At 44.5% G+C, this 21,434-nt stretch overlaps 1 protein-coding gene across 1 annotated transcript; it reads right to left on the bottom strand.

Annotated features, from left to right (window-relative positions):
- Positions 1 to 6,610: 6,610 nt before the first annotated feature.
- Positions 6,611 to 16,325, bottom strand: RNF228 (ring finger protein 228). The gene is made up of 2 exons (XM_066598905.1): positions 15,805 to 16,325; positions 6,611 to 12,760 (listed from the first exon to the last, which is right to left on the bottom strand). Exon 2 carries the CDS (start codon positions 12,683 to 12,685, stop codon positions 11,837 to 11,839), a length of 849 nt encoding a protein of 282 aa, XP_066455002.1. The 5' UTR covers positions 12,686 to 12,760; positions 15,805 to 16,325; the 3' UTR covers positions 6,611 to 11,836.
- Between the last annotated feature and the right edge of the window lie 5,109 nt (positions 16,326 to 21,434).

Here is a 21,434-nt window from a genome sequence, read left to right as displayed (position 1 = left end):
AATGATTGTCAGTTCCACACATATGCATTCAAGTGAAAAAATTGCCCCTGCAAGTTGCCCATAGCCTTCACACAGAGCACAATTTTATATCACATACTTATTACAGTATTCATTTTCCATGAGGATTTCGAAAACTGCGTAATCCACAATAATTTTGCATCAAAATCCACACATAAAACATGTGGATTATGCAGTTAATTTAATTGCTGTGTAAACTCATGCCCTACATTAAGGCATCCTTGGTGGAGCTTCACACTGCATATACTTCATATGGATTCCATGCTGAAATTAACTATGTACGTGTGTCTGAAACATTCACTAAATGGGGTTAACCCACGTGTGGATCCACATTAAAGAGTTCACTTACATATGTAGCCCTCCAAGCACACTTGATCCATAAGAAACCTGATTTTGAGAATCTACTAAAGAAAAAGTATAAAGTGGATGGATTAGTGCAACTCACAGGCTTCCAATAAGTTTTCCATGTACAAGAAGCTTGGGAAATATTTTGAGTATAGGTCATCAATAGTATTTACCTGGAAACCCCCTTTAACCCCTTAGTGACGGCCCCATTGCCTTTTTACGTCCTAGCTAAGTAGGTTTTAATCCTCAGGGATGTAAAAACATGTTTCCTCTGAGGATTAAAGCCACGTGGGCTGTGGATGTGACAGCTCTATGCTGACGGCTACCTGAGGTAGCCAACAACCTGGAGCTGTCATGGGGAGCTGGGATTTCTGACCCTCGTTCATGCGATCGGCGCTATCCGATGGATCACATGAACGTAAATAAGGGGTGAAAAAAAGTGAAAGTTTCAGCTCCCCTCACGGATCGTATCCATCAGGAGCGCTGAAACTACTCACCCCAGTCCTCCGCGATATCCCGCGATAATCTGGTCCAAAAAGAACCTCTAGCCCGCCTTCTGTGCATGCGCACCAAAGAAAAAATGTCAATGCATGCGCATCGCCAAAATGGCAGACGCATGCGCAAAAGCCGCAGATTCTCTGGGTAATTTAAAATCTTCCTGCTTCTGGCTAGCAAATGTAGCTGAGAGCCTGGAGATTTCACTGGGGGCCACGGTACGCTGTCTCTGGTCACGTGATCACCGCTATCCAATGGGTAACGGTGATCATGAGAAAGAGAAAAACAGTTAAAATTTCTCCTCTCGTCACAAATCCAATTAATGTGGGGAGGTGAAATTATTTACCTCCGGCAATGTCCCCCAATGACATCTTCATCCGCTGACCTTTCCCCAACTTAGGCGCATGCACCCATCGGCAAAATAGTGGGCGTAAGCGCAGAAGCTGGGGAGGGCCCGGGAAATTTAAAATCTCCTTACTCCTGGCTACTAAAGGTAGCCGAGAGCCTGGAGCAGTGACCGAGGGCCGTGGTGAGCAGTCTCCGTCATGTGATCACCATTATCCAATAGATAATGGTGATCATGTAAAAGTTAAACACAGTTGAAATGTAATGCTCCTTTCAGTTTGGGCCCTGTTGTGCATATAGACATAATAATAGGGCCACAAGGGGTATGTTTCTGAACACGGGACAAATTGGGGGATCCATTTTTATGTGAAAGTCTTCATTCATGTATCTGCTGTACAAAAAAAACAGTTTTTAAAACAACACGATTGCCAAAAATATGAAAATCGTAATTTTTTCCTTCTGTTTTGCTTAGATTCATTCAAATACTGTGGGGTAAAAATATGCAGTACACCCCTAGATAAATACGTTTTGGGGTCTAGTTTTCAGAATGGGGTCATTTCTGGGGGTTCTCTATCATTTTGGCCACTCAAAGGCTCTACAAGTGGGCAATGGAGCCTAAATCACCTTCAAGCAAAATTTCTGTCTTGAAAGCCACCGGCTGCTCCTTTCATTTTGGGCCCCGTTGTGCATGCGGACATAATATTAGGGCCCCAATGGGTATGTTTCTGAACACAGGACAAACAGGGGTATCTATTTTGGGGTGTAAACTCTCATTTTCATGGGCACTATAGAAAAAAAATATGTCTTTAAAATGACATATTTGCAAAAAAAATGAAAATTTATTTTTTCCTTGTGGGAACATTGTGGGATCAAAATACTCCTGATCCCCCTCAGTGAGTACATTAAGGGGTGTAGTTTTTAAAATGGCGTCATTTGTGGGGGTATTTATCATTCTGACACCTATGAGCCTTTGCAAACGTGGTTTGGTGTAGGAAAATAAAGTGTTCCTCAAAATGTTGATTAGCAATGTAAAATTTGTACATCTCCTAAATGGCTAAAAAAATGAAAGTTTTTCAAATGTGCATCCAGAATAAAGTAAACAGATAGAAATATACATCTTATTAAAAAATTGTACAGTATGTTTGCACATATTTGAGATATTACAGTTGAAAATGTAAAAAAATTACATTTTTTTTAAAATTTTCCCTATTTTCGCACTTTTAATAAATATACACAAATTCTATCAGTCTATTACCACCTAAATGAAGTACAACATGTGGCGAAAAAAAAAAAGTCAGAATAAGGGTGGACACTCACTAGCGATATTTTCTTTCTTGCACTGCGAGAGCACGAGAAAACTCTCGCCTCACAGCACAAGAAAGACGCCGGTATAGAACCAGCATATAGCTAGTGGTTTCAATGGGTCCAACGGCAGCAGCGCTAGCCCCATTGAAAACATAGGGAGAATGCCGCGGACTTCTGCCACATCTGTCACAGCTGTCACAGCTGTGGCAGAAGTTCGCAGCATTCTATCCCGTTGCTTTCAATGGGATCGGCACTGCTGCCGATCCCATTGAAAGCACTGCTTTGCCAAGCCCCGCGGAATGATTATCGGGGAAGGGCTTGAAATATAAGCCCTTCCCCAATAATCAGCAAAAAGTGTTTAAATTTTTTTTTTTTAAATTTACTCACCTCTCCGGCGCTCAGATGTGTCCTCTTGGTGGCTCCCCTGCACTGCTATTAAGCTCTTTCAGCAGGCGGGGATTTAAAAATTCCCGCCTCCTGAAAGGGCTGTGCAGATTGGCTGAGGGCTCAGCCAATAGCAGATACTGCTTAGCTATTGGCTGAGTGCTCAGCCAAGGACACATAGCCCTTAGCTATTCATTCATGAATAGCTATATCTTATAATAGCTAGATCCCCCGGTCCCCGCGGGGATGAAGGAAACTCCAGCCACAACTGTCACAGCTGTGGCAGAAGTCCCAGGTATTCTGCTTCTCTTTTCAATGGGGCTAGTGCTGCTGCCGCTGGCCCCATTGAATAGACTGGTGATATGCCGGCGTGATGCCGATATCCCAGCGTGATGCTGGCTTTTTTCTCGCACTGCACTGCGAGACTTTAACTTTACTCTCGCAGTGCAGTGGAGATAAAAACGCCAGTGGGTGTCCACCCTAAGGCTGACTTCACATGAGCGTGTTTTTGTGCGTATAAGTGTGCACCCATGTATGTGCAAAAACACACGTGAATGCAGGTCCATGCATTGCCTTCAATGGAGCCGCGGCTGCTGCCAGCAGCTCCATTGAAGGCGGTGGTCTTCCGGCACCCCATAACTGTTTTTCAGGAAAAAGATTTACATATAAGCCCTTCCATGAAAAACAAGAAATGTAGTGTTCTTCATACCCGCGGGGACACGGCAACGGCGGACAGGTAAGTATTTTTATTTATTTACACTAAAATTCTTGTTTTTCAGGGAAGAGCTTATATGTAAAGCTCTACCCTGCAAAAGAATTCAGGGGTGCCGGCAGACCATCCTTAGCTTGTGTAAAAAATAAAAAAATATATACACTCACTTCTCCGCCGCTTTCGGGGTCCAGTGGGTCTTGCCGCTTGGCTCACCTGGCTAGCTTGTGTGAAAAAAAATATATATACTCTCATCTCCAAATGGTACCCTAAAAATCTTCCCTAGCTTGTGTAAAAATATATATACTCACCTCTCTGTCGCTGTCCGGGTCCGGCGAGTCTTGCCATTTGGATCCCCCGGCTAGCTTGTGTAAAAAAAAATATATATACTCACCTCTCCAAATGGTACCCTAAAAATCCTCCCTAGCTTGTGTAAAAAATATATATATTCACCTCTCTGTTGCTGCCCGGGTCCGGCGGGTCTTGCCGCTTGTTTCCCTGCACTGATCTGAAGATCTTTGAGCCTGGGGGGTTTGAATTCAGTGAATGGCCAAGCGCTGCCTCTGATTGGCTGAGCGCTGTGACCAATCACAGGCAGCGCTCAGCTGTCATTCAATGAATGGCTGAGCGCTGCCTGTGTTTTGAATGAGCGCTCAGCCAATCAGACACAGCGATTTCAGCCGGCGGGGATTTAAAATCCCCGCCGGCTGAAAGATCTTCAGTACAGAACCGGGATGCCAAGTGACAAGACCCGCCGGACCCCCACAGCGGCAGATAGGTGAGTATATATATTTTTTCTTATATTTCAATCCCCCCCTGAAAATCATCGCCGCTGGGAGTCCCATCATCACTGAACACTGTGATAGCACTGTCACAGTGTTAAGCAATGAAGGGACTTCCCGTGGGGGTGAAGGAATCCTCTGCCATTGCTATTACAGCAGTGGCAACGGACAACGATCATCACCCATTGATTTCAATGAGGCCTGAACCACTCTCGCACGTCATATGGCATGCGTCGGAGATAATTTCTAATTTTCTCTCCCGAACGCATGCCTAATGGAGTAATCTTGCAAGTATTTGACAGCTCAGTGCTCTGCACATTTCAGCACTGGAGCTGTCCACGGAAATCTTCTGGGATTTAAAGGAGATGTCTCGTGAAAGCAAGTGGGGTTAAGCACTTCTGTATGGCCATATTAATGCACTTTGTAATATACATCATGCATTAAATATGAGCCATACAGAAGTTATTCACTTACCTTCCCTGCGCTGGCGTCCCCGTCTCCATGGCTCCGTCTAACTTCAGCGTCTAATCGCCCGATTAGACGCGCTTGCGCAGAAGGGTCTTCTGCCTTCGGGTCTGTTCGGCAGCAGCGGCGTTTTAGCTCCGCCCCCTTCTACGCGTCATCGCGTAGCTCTGCCCCGTCATGTGTGCCGATTCCAGCCAAGCGCAAGCGCGTCTAATCGGGCGATTAGACGCTGAAGTTAGACGGAGCCATGGAGACGGGGACGCCAGCGCAGGGAAGGTAAGTGAATAACTTCTGTATGGCTCATATTTAATGCACGATGTATATTACAAAGTGCATTAATATGGCCATACAGAAGTGCTTAACCCCAGGTGCTTTCGCGAGACAGCCCCTTTAACTGCATGGTCAGTGCAGTAAGCCCTGGAGACTTTCCAAGTGTGCTACTAAAGGGGTTAAAGGGATCCTCCGTGTTTGGAGAAACAAAGATGGCCAAGGCATCTTCTCTGACTACCTTCTTATGCCCACTGTGTATTAGTATTAGAGATGAGCGAACGTGTCCGTAACGGACACATCCGCACCCGGACACCGGCTTTAGCGAACACTGGAGTGTTCGCGCGTAAGTGTCCGGGTGCCGCCGGGGGGCGGGGAGATGCGCGGCGGCGCGGGCGGCAGTAGCGGGGAACGGGGGGGAGCCCTCTCTCTCTCCCTCTCCCCCCCGCTCCCCGCCGCACCCCCCCGCGCTGCCACGGCGGCCCCCGAACTTTTTCGCCCGAACACCGAGGTGTTCGCAAAGTTCGGTGTTCGGGCGAAAAAGGGGCGGGGCCGAACGTGTTCGCTCATCTCTAATTAGTATGTATCATTAACATAAGAAACCACACCTGCATTGATTAACCAGTGCTGTCCACATGAGCAGGGATAGCCAGTCAAAACAGCATGTAATGTATTAAACTACTGATGCATACTAAGGGCTCAGTCACACGGGCGCATCCGTGCCGGTGCGCCTGTCTTTCTGCAGGATAAGACGGCCGCACTGCAGGTATGGACGATTCTCTGCAACGCCGGCAGAAAGAACACATGACCGGCTCCATTTCCAGTCATGTTTTCTCTCTTCCAATGCTGCGGAGAGTCGTCCGCACTGCAGGTGCGGCCGTCTTCTTTGTGCAGTAAGACGGGCGTATTGGCGCCTGAATGTGCCCGTGTGACTGAGCTCTAATGCACAAAGTGCATCAGATAGTCAGACAGGCAGTTCAGCCATCTCATGTTTCTCCAGGCCCGGAAAGTCACTTAAATTGGAAGATGTTAAATGTACAATATTCTGTAATACAGAAGTATTGCAGTCTATTGTACATGCAATCAAAAGGATCGCGAATTCTAATTCCCTGTGTGGATTAAAAAAAAAGAAAAATCAGATTACTAAAGTTTTTTAATTATTAGCAACTTAAAAAATGATTACAAGTTTAAAAAAACTTTCCTAAACACATTAAAAAATAGAAAAATTCCAATTTATTAAAATATCATGTAATTTATCCCGCAAAGTAAACATTGTTAGAAAAAAAATACGCAATGCCAGAACTGTACTTTTTTGGTCACCAAAAAAAAGAAAACTGAATAAAAAGTGATCAAAAAGCCTCACGACAGCTCACCAACGAAAAAATGAAAAAATGATGGAGGTCAGAAGATGGTGACAGAAAGCAATTAAAAAAATGTATATACATATGTTATTTATTTTTTTAATTAGAACAACATAAAAAGTATATAAATTTGGTATTGCTGTAATCAAACTGAGTCACATAATAAAGATAACATGTCATTTTACCGTGAACGCCATAAAAACCAAAGCACACAAAAAAAATGGTTAAATTGCATTTTTTTTCCCATTTCACCCCACTTAAATGTTCAAACGTTTTCCAATACATTACATGGTATGTTAAATGGTACTAATTTTTTAACAGGTTACCGTTAGCGGAAGAAAATGACACGTGTAATTGGGAGCAAACACCATGAAGGAAATACAGAAGAGGAAAAACCATTTTAATTTTTAAAAGGTAGATTACGTTTTCAGCTAAAGAACAAGAGGATTGCCCCAAAAAATATTGTGAATCACAATCGAGTATAATAAAATACAATACATGTATATAAACCTTGACAAAGATTGATTGCATTATAAATAACCATTCTTAGAAATCAATGTTCCTGTATAAGCCATGTAAGAATGCGTGTGTGCGTGTTGTGCTCATGTACATTTCATTCACCGGTATTAGAAATATGGGTGATGGGAAGTATTCATGTATTTGAGACTCTTCTTTACCTCCAGTGTGTGCTATGGTATTACATCAATGTCCACAAACAGGTTAGAGGTTAAAGGGGTTTTCTGATGAATGACCTTTCCGACATACGAATCACACAAGTTAGCTGCCAGAATCCGACGTGGCACACTTCCAAAGTTTTGGTAGAGGCCGTGCCTGGTATTGCAGCTCAGTCCAATTGACTTGAATGCCAAGGCCCCCTCGGTTAGGTGATTGGTGGAAGTCAGATTTTCACCAGTCTAATATTGATGGGTAGGCCAATATATAAGCCAGATAACCCTTTAAAGCCTACTGGATCATTCATCCAACAACCCCTTTAATAGGTTTGATATGTCTGTTATATGTATTTCCAGTGTCCTCAGGTAGCTTCACTAATCACATATCTTCAATAAATAAAATAAATCAACCTAAATTACAAATTACAACACATTTTTATACATTCACGAATACATTTTTTTCATGGTTTCAGAGCTTTTTTTTTTAGTTGGGTGCTTGTTCATCGCACAAAATTGAAATATAAAAGTAAAATAAAGTATTACTAGTAAACATAAGACCCAGTAGGCCAAGGTATGGAAACAGAAATATTTGAGTCTTGTAGAAAATGAAATAATCCTGTATTTAGCTAATCATTTCTTTATATTGCTAACTGGTCAGACTAAGTAAAGGCGGCCATAGATACAAAGATCTACCACTGTTAATCGGGTTTCCTGGACTTTGCCTTACAATAGGCCATCAATACCAAATCGGTGGGGGTTCACCTCCTGGCACCCCCCATCAATCGGCTAATTGACTGGGCTGTGGCACTCCAGCCAGAACCACAACCGTAGCTCTGTACATTTGGTAGCAGCAGTCCATGGAACTGCAGCTTTAAGCCCCATTCAGTTGAATACAGTCAAGTTGTAGAATACCAAGGACTGGTAAATGAACAGTGGTTCAATGGGAGTTCTGGGAGTTGGAGTCCCACCGATTTGATATAGGTGGTCTAGCCTAAAAGATAGGCCATCATATAAAGGTCCTGAAAAATGGCTTACGACCATAGTTACATGGCAATGGCAAATAGCGCCCCAGGTTCTTGGGTGTAACTCGCATCGTACAGCATACAGCTATGCAATCTGTGTGCTGTCCAATATGCGGGACACCGCACATCACATGTGCTATTTTCGTTGAGAAGCATAGGACATGCAGAGAGTTTTCATACTCCAAAAAAAAGAATAGCTCATGTGAATGAAGGCCTTTGATTGAATGGGTTCTTTTCCCATGTGAGCTCCGTCCATCTTGGAATCAGATAGAACTTGAACATGAAAATCACTCGTGTGAATATACCCTAAGGTCTACATATGTTACATGCGGATTGTTGTGTGGATTTGCTACAGATTCGGAATGGATTTTACCTCATTTGAAGGGATAAAATCTGCGGTGAAAATCCGCAACATAAATTGATGCGTTGAGTATGTAAATTCCAAACCACAGGCCAACTTATGGTACTGATGGTTCCTGTGAAAAACAGTTCTGCATATGCTGTTCTGGTCTGTTTTCACGGGCAAGAACAAGACATGCAATGTGAAGGGTCCATGGAGATCGGACAGCACTTGTATGGGTGTCCATGTGTTCTACGACGGGAGATGCACAGTAGTCTCTCAGCCACACCTCACTGTGTCAGTCCGGCCATGCACACACCTATATTAGGTATCACCGCGGAAACTGTATCTCAAGCAAAGGCCACTTTTACACTGCCCAAAAAATTGTACGAGATTTGTGAATCCCAAATCGCAGCATGTCTCTTCAAAGGGACCAGAAAGAAACATTGCACAGCGTGTGAGGGACACATGTGTGCAATGCGAGGTTGCCCATTAAAAACAAACCTGCCAATTGCCACAAAAATGCCTCGCATCCGCGTGGACATCGCACGTTCCCGAGCGCGATATCGGGTCAAGTTTCACAGCCCGATATCACATTTGCCTCGGATGCGAGGCGTTTTTATCTCAAAAGCACCCCGCATTACTTCAGGGAAGTAGCGATCCTCCGCTGTGGCTGTCAGCCACGGCGGAGAGTCGCAGAGTTTCTTTCATTGTTTTCAATGGGGAAACCTCGCATTGCACTGCTCTGCGTGCACCTAGCTGGCCCCATTGAAAACAATGGGTGATGTGAGGGCATACCCAAAGCGGGAAAAAGTCACTCATGCGTATGGCCCCATTCAAAAGAATGTGGTTCATATTCGTGCGAGATTTCTGCGTCTTGCAACAAATAAATCTTGCGTGTTTTTTGTTGTCTGTGTGAAGACGGCCTTAGGCCAAGAAGGAATCTTTTCCAGTAACCAAAGGCTTTGAGAATGGCTTTCCTGATCTCCATTCGATGCTCTTAGTATAGATCTCCTGCATGAAGTCATAGTACAGCTGTATGAACAAAGGCCCATGAGCAAAGAATTCTGGACAATGGAATAGATTCTGGCAAATGAGAAGTTAGCAGAATGGACAAAGTTTGGTAATTGTGTCACAATTACATACTATGATATTCATACTATGTGATATTGGTATTTTTTTACATTTTACTCCAGTGGCCATTTTCTGAAAGCATATTGCTCGTCATCTTTGCATTTGCCTGTCGTAAAACCTGCCATCTTGTAACAATGCTCAAACAGGGCCATTTTAATACCATAGTGGGTCCAGTGCAAGGATATCAAAATGGTACCCCCAACCAGTCTGCATCAACCCCTAGGTTTCTGGAAGCTAAAAAAAAAAGTAATAAAAATATATTTTCACCTAATCTTGCAGGCTGTACCCCATTTGTCTTTCCAGCAGTCTCTGCTCACTTCAGGGTACAGCAGTCACATGTCCATCTAAGCATGTCACCACTGCGGCCAATCACTTTTCTCAATATTACTGATACCAGTGATTAGCTGCAGTGGTCAGGCACCTAGAAGGACACTTGACTGCTGAACAAGTATGCAGAGACCGCGGGACCTCAGCAGGCATTTGTAGTTTTATTATTTTGGGAGCTCTGCAAGAGTTTTCAACTGCATCCATGGTCTGAGGACGCAAAGTTGAAAGTGGTGCTGCTACCAAGGGATCTGGTGCTCCCAGGGGGCAGATGCCCCATTTGCCTTATGGTTAAAGTGGCCCTGCGTTTAATTAGTAGCTAAGTGACAATTTAAAACACAGTTAACTCAAATGTGACAACCAATATAGAACCACAACTAAACAGCAAAAAATCCCAATATCTTGGTAAGGAAAACAGACATGAGTAACAAACTTTGGCTACTGCTCCACCTTCTTCTTCAAATAGACATTTTTAAGGAAATCTATGAAAATGTCTAAAAGAAAGACTGTCTTTGTTGCCCATAGGAACCAATCACGATGCAGCTTTTATTTTTTCAAGAGCGCTATAAGATATGAAAGCTGCGCTGTGATTGGCTGCTATGGGCAACTTGGACAGTTTTCTTTTTGGCAGTTTCTTAATTTTTTCCCCATTATGTTTTGGGTGAAAATCACCTTTAAGGGGGCCATAGCTATAGTAATAGCAGTCGGACTGATAAGTGATGCATCTATAGTGACTACCTGATCTGTTCCAGAAATCCACAATCTATTTCATCAAACCAAAGGCCTTTCTAAGGGTCGATTATCGGGTACGAACATTCCTATGAATATTCATTTTCCCGATCATTGACCCATGCAAATATGCCTACTGATTGGATAGTTGATGTGGGCACACAAACCAATGCTATCTGTATGGGGCACAAACAATCGGATTAGGGCTCTTTTACATCAGTGTCGGACGTTCCGTTCGAAACCTTCATAGCTGATTTCCACTAGAAAACAGGACGAAATAGCGCAACATAATGCCGGACTGCAGTCTGGAAATCAAATAGATCCCATTATAGTCAATGGAGGTCCATTCGGTTTCATGATAAGATGGTTCAGTTCATCCAAGGAGCGTCATTTTCCCCGAACATAGCAGGAAAACGGAACCCCCTGATGCTAATGTGAACAAGCCCTTAACCAGATTAAAGTGACCCTCTGGTTTGTCCCGGAACAGAAGGGGGATGTTCTTCTCTGCCACCCCTTCAATCAGCCAGTTTTGGGCCCAATTTTTGGCTGTCCAAAATGGCTAAACAATTTTCTAACTATCTAATGCACACTGCGCACCGCTCTCTTATTGATCAGCGCTGATCATGTGAACAGCCCTGGCCAATTAGAGAACAGATATAGTGCATTGGTCACCTAACATGGCCAACGCGCTGTGGGAATTAGGTAGTCTGAAGATTGCATTGGCCATCTTAGAGGCTGAAAACACGACCCGAAAATGGTGGACCGAAGGGACAAATAGGGATAACAACCGCAGGTAATATACCCACCTCTCTGTCCGATCCAGGGTCAGAATTTTATCCCAAAACTGTAGGGTCACTTTAACTATAGTAGCGGTCCTTTGAGACATGTAAGGGTCAGTAACAAGCACTGATTGGTACACGATATTGTCAATCAGCACTCGTTAACAGCCATATGATCAGTGATTATGGCTATGTAATAATAATAATAATAATAATAGCGAGCTGAGAATTACGCTATATTATAATACACATTATATCGGAGAGATATGATATTTTGAAGTCCGTTTGCCAAATCTTTGTGTCTATGATCACCGCGGGTTAAAATAAAAACTCCTCGGCACTATGCGCTGAATCGGTCACTTTAGGCGTCTCTCCGGCTTGACGCCCCCCTGCTTCCCTCTATGGGGTCCGGCCTGTACTTCAACCAGCATATCACCCATGTAACCACTACAGAGAAGAGGGCCAGCACGCTGGCCACCGACAGACATATAGGTCCCGCAGGGGAGGGTGCAGGAGCCCCGCTGTATCTGTTCACAAACACCAGGCCGGCAAATAAGAGGACCACCATGGCTATAAAGGAGAACACCACACACACGCAGCCCGCAGTCAGCACGGCCCTTTTGCAGCTCTGGCATCTCTCATAGCCTCTTCGAGGCGAGGGAGCAGTCGCTGGCTGTGGCTGGCTGAGGGCCGAAAAGGATCCCCGACCTCGAGTAGCTGCAGCAGCCGCTGAAGCCGCATCCTGGCCGGCCTGTAACGCGTAGCGATATTCGGCGGCTGCATGTAACATTGCTCCACCTGCCGTGCCGTGGTGGTACTGCAGCTCACGCTGCATAGCAGAGGGGTGATGGTGATGATGGTGGTGGTGATAAGAGATTGGGGGGAGGACATCCTGGGGAAAGGGGTCATCCTGCCGCACGTACATGGGAAAGGCCTCGGCCACCTTGGTGTTCACGGGCAAAGCTTCCACCCTTGAGTCCGGGACTACGGTCCTGTGCCGGCATATTGGGCAGGAGAGGCGCCATGGTCGGTCCTCCCTGCGGTGCAGGGTGCTGAGGCACTCCTGACAGAAGGTGTGCAGACACTCCAGCAGCTTCGGGGCCCTCCTGTCCAGGTCAAAGTAGTTGTAGCAGATCTTACACTCATACTCCTCGTAGGAAGGGGTGAGGTCCGAGCTGCTGGCCTGGCTCACCTCCATACTTGTCCTCATGCCAGGGTACCTATGTCATGCCCATGTCTTGTCCTCTACCAGTTGGTAAAAGCCTCTTCTAGCAGGTGGCACCCACTGAAATAAAGAAGCGTCGTTAGAATCTATTCAACGTCAACATATTGCCAGCTTAATTAGAAAGTTGCTGCGAGATGCAATTTTGGGGTGAAGGAGCGGTCACATGACTTAATGGTACATTCACAAGGGCAATTTTTCTGTCCGATTTTTGGATGTAGTATACATTTTTAAATGGTTTTATTCAGAGGGGCAATTTTTAAATTGGACAAACAGTCCGAGCAAAAAGAATAGTAGCATGCCCTAGTTTGTTTTGATTTTTAGGCAAAAAACGCCCATACCAGTCTATGAGGGCAATAAAAAAAATGGATAGCACTTGTTTCATGAGATTGTTTTCGTTGCATGTAACCATGAAAAAAAGTGTTCAGAAGCTTTAATTGCATAATGCGTTTGTTTAGTTTTTTTACACATGTAAAATGGCTGAAAATCATGTGGAAAACAAAATCGCAAAAACGCAAAAAAAAATAAATCACACAAAAAATACATCAGACTTTTCAGGATAGAATAAAAACACCCTTGTGAATATACCCCTAGGCTACCTCAAACGGGTTAGCAGGATCTTGGGGTGCGAGGAAATCGTGGCAAAATCGTGTTTTGGTTGATAAGATGCTTGAGTGTCAATTACCTTTTTCCTCCTGATTAATCTCACATCGCATCGCTGCCGCTCGCCATTTTCTTGCACAATAGACAATAGGAGTTTCTAATGTTAAAACCGCATCACACGAACATCGCAAGTTCATGGGTTGCGATAAAATAGAGGCTTCATTGGGATACATGGCCAATAAAGAAAAAAAAAATCACAAAATGCAGAAAGATAGGGCAGGCAGCGATTTTCGAATCTCGCAACATCGCAAAAAATCTCAAATCAGCAGAATGAAGTAATTGAAAATAATAGGTTTCATAATTCTGCGTTTTAGCGCACTCTCGTATCGCTCAAAAATTGCATGATTTTCTCGGACGTATGAAGGCAGCCTCAGGCTATCTACACACGGCTGAGCGCAATATGGGGCCAAGAAACTCAGACCAATACTGCACTCGTGTATGTGCGATTTACCCGGAGATGCGAGGCGATCCGATCCTCCCACACGAATTTCCCGCACGATAGAGGATCGCGCTAGTTTCCTCGCGGTGTGAAAAAAGCCTTAGATTTCATTCACACAGGTCTATCATCAGCGCGTAATACACTCATTTATTCCCCGCATAACATGACGTGAACGGAGGCAATGAAAGTCTATGAACATTCATTCTTTCATTCACACCTGCGTTTGAACTATAAAACGCAGGAGAAAAAAAATCGCACCATGCTCTATTTCTCTACATATCATACCCAGACTGTGAAGGGCTCCGTACGAAATGTTGTCCATACGCTGGAATTACGAAGGAGCAGCATCTCAAAGCGTAGCCCAGCTCTGAACAGAGTGGGGAATTTAAAAAAAAAGTCACACTGCGCATGTGCATGCCGTCAGATTCCCGGGCATGCCCAGTGCCAATCTCAGCCCATATGCGATCTCTGCTGACTCTCTGCCAGCAGAGCGAATGAGCTGTGATCTGTACAGCATACGCGCGTGTGAATGAGCCCTTAGGCTGCTGGCACATGGGTGATTTTTCTGTCCTGTTTTCAGACCGAAAAATCTGTCCAAAAATTGGACCCATTCATTTGAACAGACGTATGCACACAGGCTTTGTTTATGGATAGTCCGAGATGACTAAAAATCGTAGCATGTCCTATTCTTGTCTGACGAGAATAGCGCATGCCAGTGTGCAGTATTCAGCACATCGGACAGCACACGGACGGGATGTCTCTGTGCTGTCCGAATGTGACTGGCGCCCTAGAATCTCAGGCGCAACTTTTAAATCACCTGTGTGCAGGTAGACTAACAGTGGACAGAATATTTCACGGACAAATACGCTGCAAAATCCACATGTTCGCACGACGTCATTTGCAGTAATTTGATGGCGAATCAGCTCTGATTGCATCAAATAAGCATCTCATTCATTTGAATGGACATCTGGTGCAGATTTTTTCCCATGTGTTTATTCGAAATCTGCATCATGGTGAGAAAGAATGTGACATGGATGACGCTGATTCGCAGGTGGATCCACAGCAGCAGTGATGCAAATCCACAACAGAAATCCATGGTTGCATTTTTTATTTCTGTTGGTGGATTGGACGTCTGTACTGTAAAGACTTTGGTTCGAATTCCCATTAAAGCCAAAAGGCGTGGGTTAGACACGGATTGGGCGTAGAATCCACATCGAATTTTCTACTGTGGCCCTTAAATGTGGATATTGATGCAAAATTGCTGCAGATTTGGGTGAAATCTTCAGCAAATCCACACGTAAGACATTTGTGCATGAGTCCACTCTAATATGACTCTAAGGGCTCTCTCACATGAGCGCTTTTTACCACATATTACGCACATAATACGCGATAACAAACTTTACATTGCCTTCCACTGTGACACACACAGCGCGCCAAATGCACATGCAAAAAGAAAAATTGCTGCGTATTACGCGCAGATACTCGTCAAGATAGTGTATGGGACATTGTCAGCTGCGGCTTCCGTGCAGGAGATATGCTTGCGGCGCGCAGGAAAAGGGCGCTCCTGTGAGAGAGCCCTTACAGTCATGTGACTTCTCACACTTCAGCTGTAGTAAATGAGACTTGGTCTATTTATTTGAGTATGACAGTTCCAAGTTGTGCTAAAGTTGCAGTAAGCTGCAACTTTGGCAGGTCATAGTTGCAGTAAGACGCACTACTGCTGCGGTTTACTGGTGGACACTGTCATTGCGGTGGAGCGCATCTATAGTCGTGTGATTTCAATGTTTGGTTGAGCAAGATTATAATTAGATTGTAAAACAATATAATTTAGATGAGGTTTTGCTGGGCGCTGCCCGTTATCTGCCACGTACGTGTCATTGTATAGAGGCCAGGCTACGGTTATTCTTATTCACCTGGCACGACCTCACACGCCATTAATTCTAACATTATGTCGCTCGATACATTGAATAAAGTGAATAGCTTATGACAATGGAGGTTTACTCACAAGAGCTGAAATTCCCAGAAGGAATCACGAAATGTCACTTCTAGAAATGCGTTGGCATCCTGGTCCGGCGTTGGTGAATGTGGCCAGTTATGGATATGTAGAGATATTCAGGTTACCACTGTGATGACAGTTGTGCTCCTCATCCTGCTCCTTCCTTTGTCTCCTCCTTGTGATGCTCGCTCCGAAAGATGTTTTTCTCTCTTTTGAATTCATATCATTCTTGGTGCCACCTCAAGCCTTTGTCGGTGGCCGAGAAGCCATAGCAGACTAGATTTTCCTTGCAGGCTCGCCATCACTCTGTAGTCATCGTCTCCGGGAGCCGATGGCTTTCTGATATTCTAACAAAGGCTGCATCTGCTCTCCTCTTTGCTCTGTGTCTTCTGCAAGCTTCCTGCTCGCTGCCCTGTAACGTGATGTAACGCAGGCTTTGTATGCAGGATTCTTCTTGCTAATGTGCAGGATCTGACTGGTCTGGAGGAGAAACAAATAGCAGCATCTTTCACCTTTTTTTCTCCTTCCTTGCAACTGATTTATTTGTGTACAAAGGCAAAGTATTCCTGTGCATGGTATTTAGACAGCATGCCGCCAGTGTACACTATACATATAGTCTGCATCGCCTCTGATTGGATGGAGAGGAGAATAGGAAAAAGGCAAAGGGTAGAAACTCGAAATTTCCAAAATGGGGAACTAGAGCGTGGAGTATTTTAAGATTACACATGTTAACCCTTGTAACTGCAGAAAGGCCTGCTGCAGATAATTAATTGTTAATCGCCATAGAGTAATCCTTCGCTTTTCAATCATTGTAATTAACTAGGGGCCTTCGTTAACAATTGCTAGTTGAGGGTGGTTTCACTTCACAAGGGTGCCAGCATTTTGGCTTCGTGCAATAACTAACGTGAGAAGATTTGGATCGAATGAACAGCCAACCAGCGACGTGTTCATTGGCACCGAGCAGTGAGGGTTCAAAAGTTCTCCTGCGTGGTGGAAGAAAACACGAAGAGAGATGCAAATCCTTCCGTTATTCCGTTCTTGATTCTGTAGGTTCCACTCCTATATTTGGCTTAAAAATACTGATGCAAAATACCAACATGTGAAAGAGGCCTTAGACTATGTTCACATATAGCAGCATACATCCTGTGGAAATAGCCTCAAAATTTGCATTGTGATCTACAATGAGCCCCAAATATGACTTTACTTTCTATCATACCCGGGTCTCTCTCATCCATGAAAAAGGGCCTATTGCAGTTTGTCCTCCAGGCAGCACGATTGGTTATTCCACGGAATTGGAAATCCTCCCAAATGCCTAGCTTACAGCAGGGGTATGACACAGTATCAGAGATTCATCAATTGCAGGGGATCTTTGCTCAGGGTCAACATGAATGCAACTAATTTTTACAGCTTTGTACCCCTTGGATAATATTCAAGGATACCCAAGAATTTTCACCTGGTTGCATAGACCGTAATGCTGAGTCATAGCTCTACCACCTTCGAGCCCATCCCCAATCCTATTTTCTTCCCTCTCCTTCCCCTCTTTTAATTAAAAAAGGAAAGTTGTGGCAAAAATCAGGAAGTAGTACAGGCGTGGCATTGCTCAAAATTTGTTCAAACGATCGCAAATGAGTGATAATTGTTGCATGTAAATGCTAGCATCGTGCACTTTTCGTCTGAATGATGATTCTTAGGTGAGTTTAAAATCCATCGTTCAGACCGCACGCTGTGTTCTTCATGAGAGCTGGAGATTACATTGTATTCTTCCAGCAGCACGTGCGTGAAAAACAGACCACAACACTGTTATCTCCACAGGAGCTGGAGATTACATTATATTTTTTCAGCAGCCTGTGTGAAAACAATAGAGCTGTGTGCAGAACTCTGCAAACAGCTTCCAGAGGTTCATTTACACACAAATAAAGCTAATAAAGTTTTAATGGTCATCAGTGTCCATTAACACTTTATGCAAAACGATCACTAAAATTGTCAATCTTTCAATCGTTTGAAAGATTGTCTGTGCATGTAAATGGGACTTTACCAGGATGGTGAGCGGTCTGCAAATCATGTCCTATGAGGAATGGTTAAAGGATCTAGGAATTTGCAAAAAAGTTGAGTTTGCAAAAAAGAAGGCTGAGAGGAGATTTAATAGCTGTCTACACATATCTGAAGGGCTGTCACACTGCAGAGGGATCAACCCTATTCTCATCTGCACAAGGAAAGACTAGAAGCAATGGAATGAAACTGAAAGGCAGGAGACACAGATTAGATGTTAGACTGTGAGGCTGGACAGACATCTGTCTGGGATGATTTAGTAAATCCTGCACTGAGCAGGGTGTTGGACTCGATGACCCTGGAGGTCCCTTCCAACACTACCATTCTATGATTCACATATCTATACATAGAAAACACAAATGCAACTAGGGATTCCTCATTAGATGCAACTAGGGGCAAAAGGTCATGCTTTCTGGATGATGATCAAGGTGAATATAATGAAACTGGCAGTGGAGATTGGAACAGATGTTTTAGAACTAAAATAACCAAAGAATTGCTGAGTCTAAAACTGGTTCTCCTTATGTCTCTCCCTGACACTGAACAGCCGTAAGAACAGGAGAACTGTAGTGGCCCAGAACACCATCCTGGTCCCCTGCATAAATGTCATACATTTTTGTCCTATGTAGTTTCACTGTGTAAAGCTTGTCCTGTTATATTCAGTGTGTGTGTTGCACAGCTGTAGTGTCTGAAGGGTTAACTTTAATGAAATCATTGCATGCCTGTAAATGTATCAGTTTGTCTTGTCATGTGGTACAAGTGATGTAATAAATGGGAGACATTGAGAGCGGGAAAGTAGATCCATCTTGTCTACCTAAAAGTGCTAACACAGAGCTGCATGGAGGCACCTTCAGCTTCCATGTAGGTGAAGATGGAGGAAAAAGAGCGACATTGTGTAGAGTTTAGAGTGTGGATGTGAGAGGGGTGAGTCCCGTCTTCAGAGAAAAAGAGAGCCCACTACCTCAGTTTCTAAAACAGGTACCTATTCACACCACAGGCTTTTCCTGTACGGCCATCCATACTTAGGATCACCACACAGAGGTACTTTACTGTGACAGCCACTCATCTGCTGTATGGGGTATGTATTGGCTAAGCCTTCCTTTAGTAATTGTCTGCCAGAGTGTTTGCGGAGTAACCCCTACCCCCATTCCTCCTCTGGAGTGCTCCCAATCCAAGACCGATGACATACAGATAGCGTGGACTGTAGGGCCGTATTCATCCTGTGTATCCTCCCTACCTCTGAGGTATAGCCTGTCACTGTTTGACGTAAATTGTACCTGCATTACCTGTAATATAAGTTATTATTCAAGTAAAAGTTATACTGGGCCCTAACCGTTCCTAGGGACCTGAGGTACTACACACAAGTCTCTGTGTTCATTACTCCGCCGCATAGAATAATGGTGTGGGAGAATGATGGCATCACGAGTGATTGGTACTACTACTCCCCCCATCCCATTTATTGGCACTCCTTGCCATAGGAGTGTCAAAGCTGGCCTGCGATCCTGCTCTGGCCTTGGCTACGTGTAATTCCTCAGAGCCTGGTAAGTGCCACCGTGATGAGGTGGCACTTATCCCTCCCAGCTCTTCACGTAAGCCAGGTGCCCAGGGTCACCCCTTTGGGGTGTTGCAGAACATTAGGGCCCAACAAGACACTAAAGAAGCAAAGGCTGGAATGACCAAGGACAGAAGCAAACAAGGAAAAATTAGAGCACAGATGTCAAACACAAGGTCTGCCGCCTCATTTTATGTGGCCCAGACTGCTGTGCTCCAACCCCTGTGCAGTGGCCGCAACTTGTAATTGCAGGAGCAGCTCTCATTGAAATCAATAGGAACTGTACGTGCAATTACAACTGCAGCTTCCATTGATTTCAGTGGGAGCTGTGCTTCCAATTACCAGCGCTGGCTACTACACAGGGGTTGGAGCAGCACTTTAAGGCCGACCCTGGTGTACCGGAGGGCGCCACCTCTACTCACCCTGCCTGCAGCTCCGGTTTGGTGGCGCAGTGCAGAATCTTTGACCGCCGACATCTGCACCAGGGTGAGAGGTCAGCAGTCACAGTCTCAGCTTCCACACTAGAACTGCAGGCGGGGTGAGTGTGAAGCTTGTAGGAATGCTGCTCGGCCGGAGGCCAATAGGAGGGTTGCCGAGCAGTATCCCTGAGATTACTATTCGGATGACTATTACTACTAGGGCCACTTCGGTGGGGTCACTGTTACTAATGGGGTCACTATGGGAGGTCACTGTTACTACTAGGGCCACTATGGGGGTCCCTATTACTACTGTGATTATTATAGAGATCACTATCACTACTGGTGCCACTATGGGGGCATTGTTACCACTGCGGCTACTATGGGGATACTGTTACTACTGAGACCATTATTAGGGTCACTTACTACTGTGGCTACTATGGGGATCACAATTAGGGCTTGTTCACACAGGTGTAAGCGTTTTTCAGTCCTGCCAAAAGGCTGCCAATTTCCATGACCAAAGGTCGCCTACGCCCGCGGTTTTCGGCTATTCTGTGTTTTTATGTGCAATCCGTATTTGTGCACGCAAAAAAGAACACAGACAGGCTCATTGAAATGGTCCGCATATACACAGTGAATACACAGGTTTTCTGCGTATTTGCACCCACCCATTAACTTAATTGGTCTATTGCAATGTATAAATAGGTCATGCCGTGTATTTTTTCATACGTTTGCACATCATGTGATAAAATACGCTGCTGTAAACAAACCCATTAAAATCAATGGATTTTATTCAATGTGTATTATTCGGGGTAAAATTGAGCAAGTAGTACACTACACAAATGCGCCCATGTGAACAAGCCATTACTACAGTGTTTCCCCGAAAATAAGACACTGTCTTATGTAAATTTTTGCCCCAAAAGAGGCACAGTATCTTATTTATTTTTTTTTTTTTGGGGGGGCGGGGCTTTGGTCTTCGGTAGCGCTGTGGCAAACTGCAGAGTCCTCTCCGTCTGCCATCTCAGTTTCTTCTGGTGATGGGGCTTTGAATACTCCGCCTCCAGCAAAGTGAGTACTGTGATTGGCTAATTCAAAGCCCCGTCACCAGAAGAAACTGAGATGTCAGAAGGGGAGGACTCTGCAGTTTCCCGCAGTGCTGCTGGAGACCATCGGGACGCTGCGGACCAGGTCAGTATTGATTTTTTTTGGGGGGGGGAGCAGGTTAGCTAGGTCTTATTTTCAGGAAGCCTTATATTTCAAGCCTCATCGGAAAACCGGGGTAGGTCTTACTATCAACCATGAAAGCAACCATGAGGGTGAACACCCACTTGCGTTTTTTTTAACGCTGCAATATCCCTGTGGGTTTTATTTACATGATTTGACACTCCTGGATTAGACAAACCACAAACTAGGAAACAGACTGAACTAGAAAACTAAGGAGCACGCTACAATGACTAGACAGACTAGACAAGACTGGACTAGAACTAGGTAGTTAGAATAGGGAATACTGGTTAGAATACATGTTGCCCAAGCTGTAAACCGCATGACACTGCAGAAATCAAAAGTATTTAACCCTTTCACTACCAGCCATTTTTCGGATTATAATTTTAATTTTTTCTCATCCT

This window comes from Eleutherodactylus coqui, chromosome 1 (assembly GCF_035609145.1).
Source record: "Eleutherodactylus coqui strain aEleCoq1 chromosome 1, aEleCoq1.hap1, whole genome shotgun sequence".
Taxonomy (NCBI): Eukaryota; Metazoa; Chordata; class Amphibia; order Anura; family Eleutherodactylidae; genus Eleutherodactylus; species Eleutherodactylus coqui.
The sequence above is the reverse complement of the archived record's forward strand: the minus strand, read 5'-3'. Positions and strand labels throughout refer to the sequence as shown.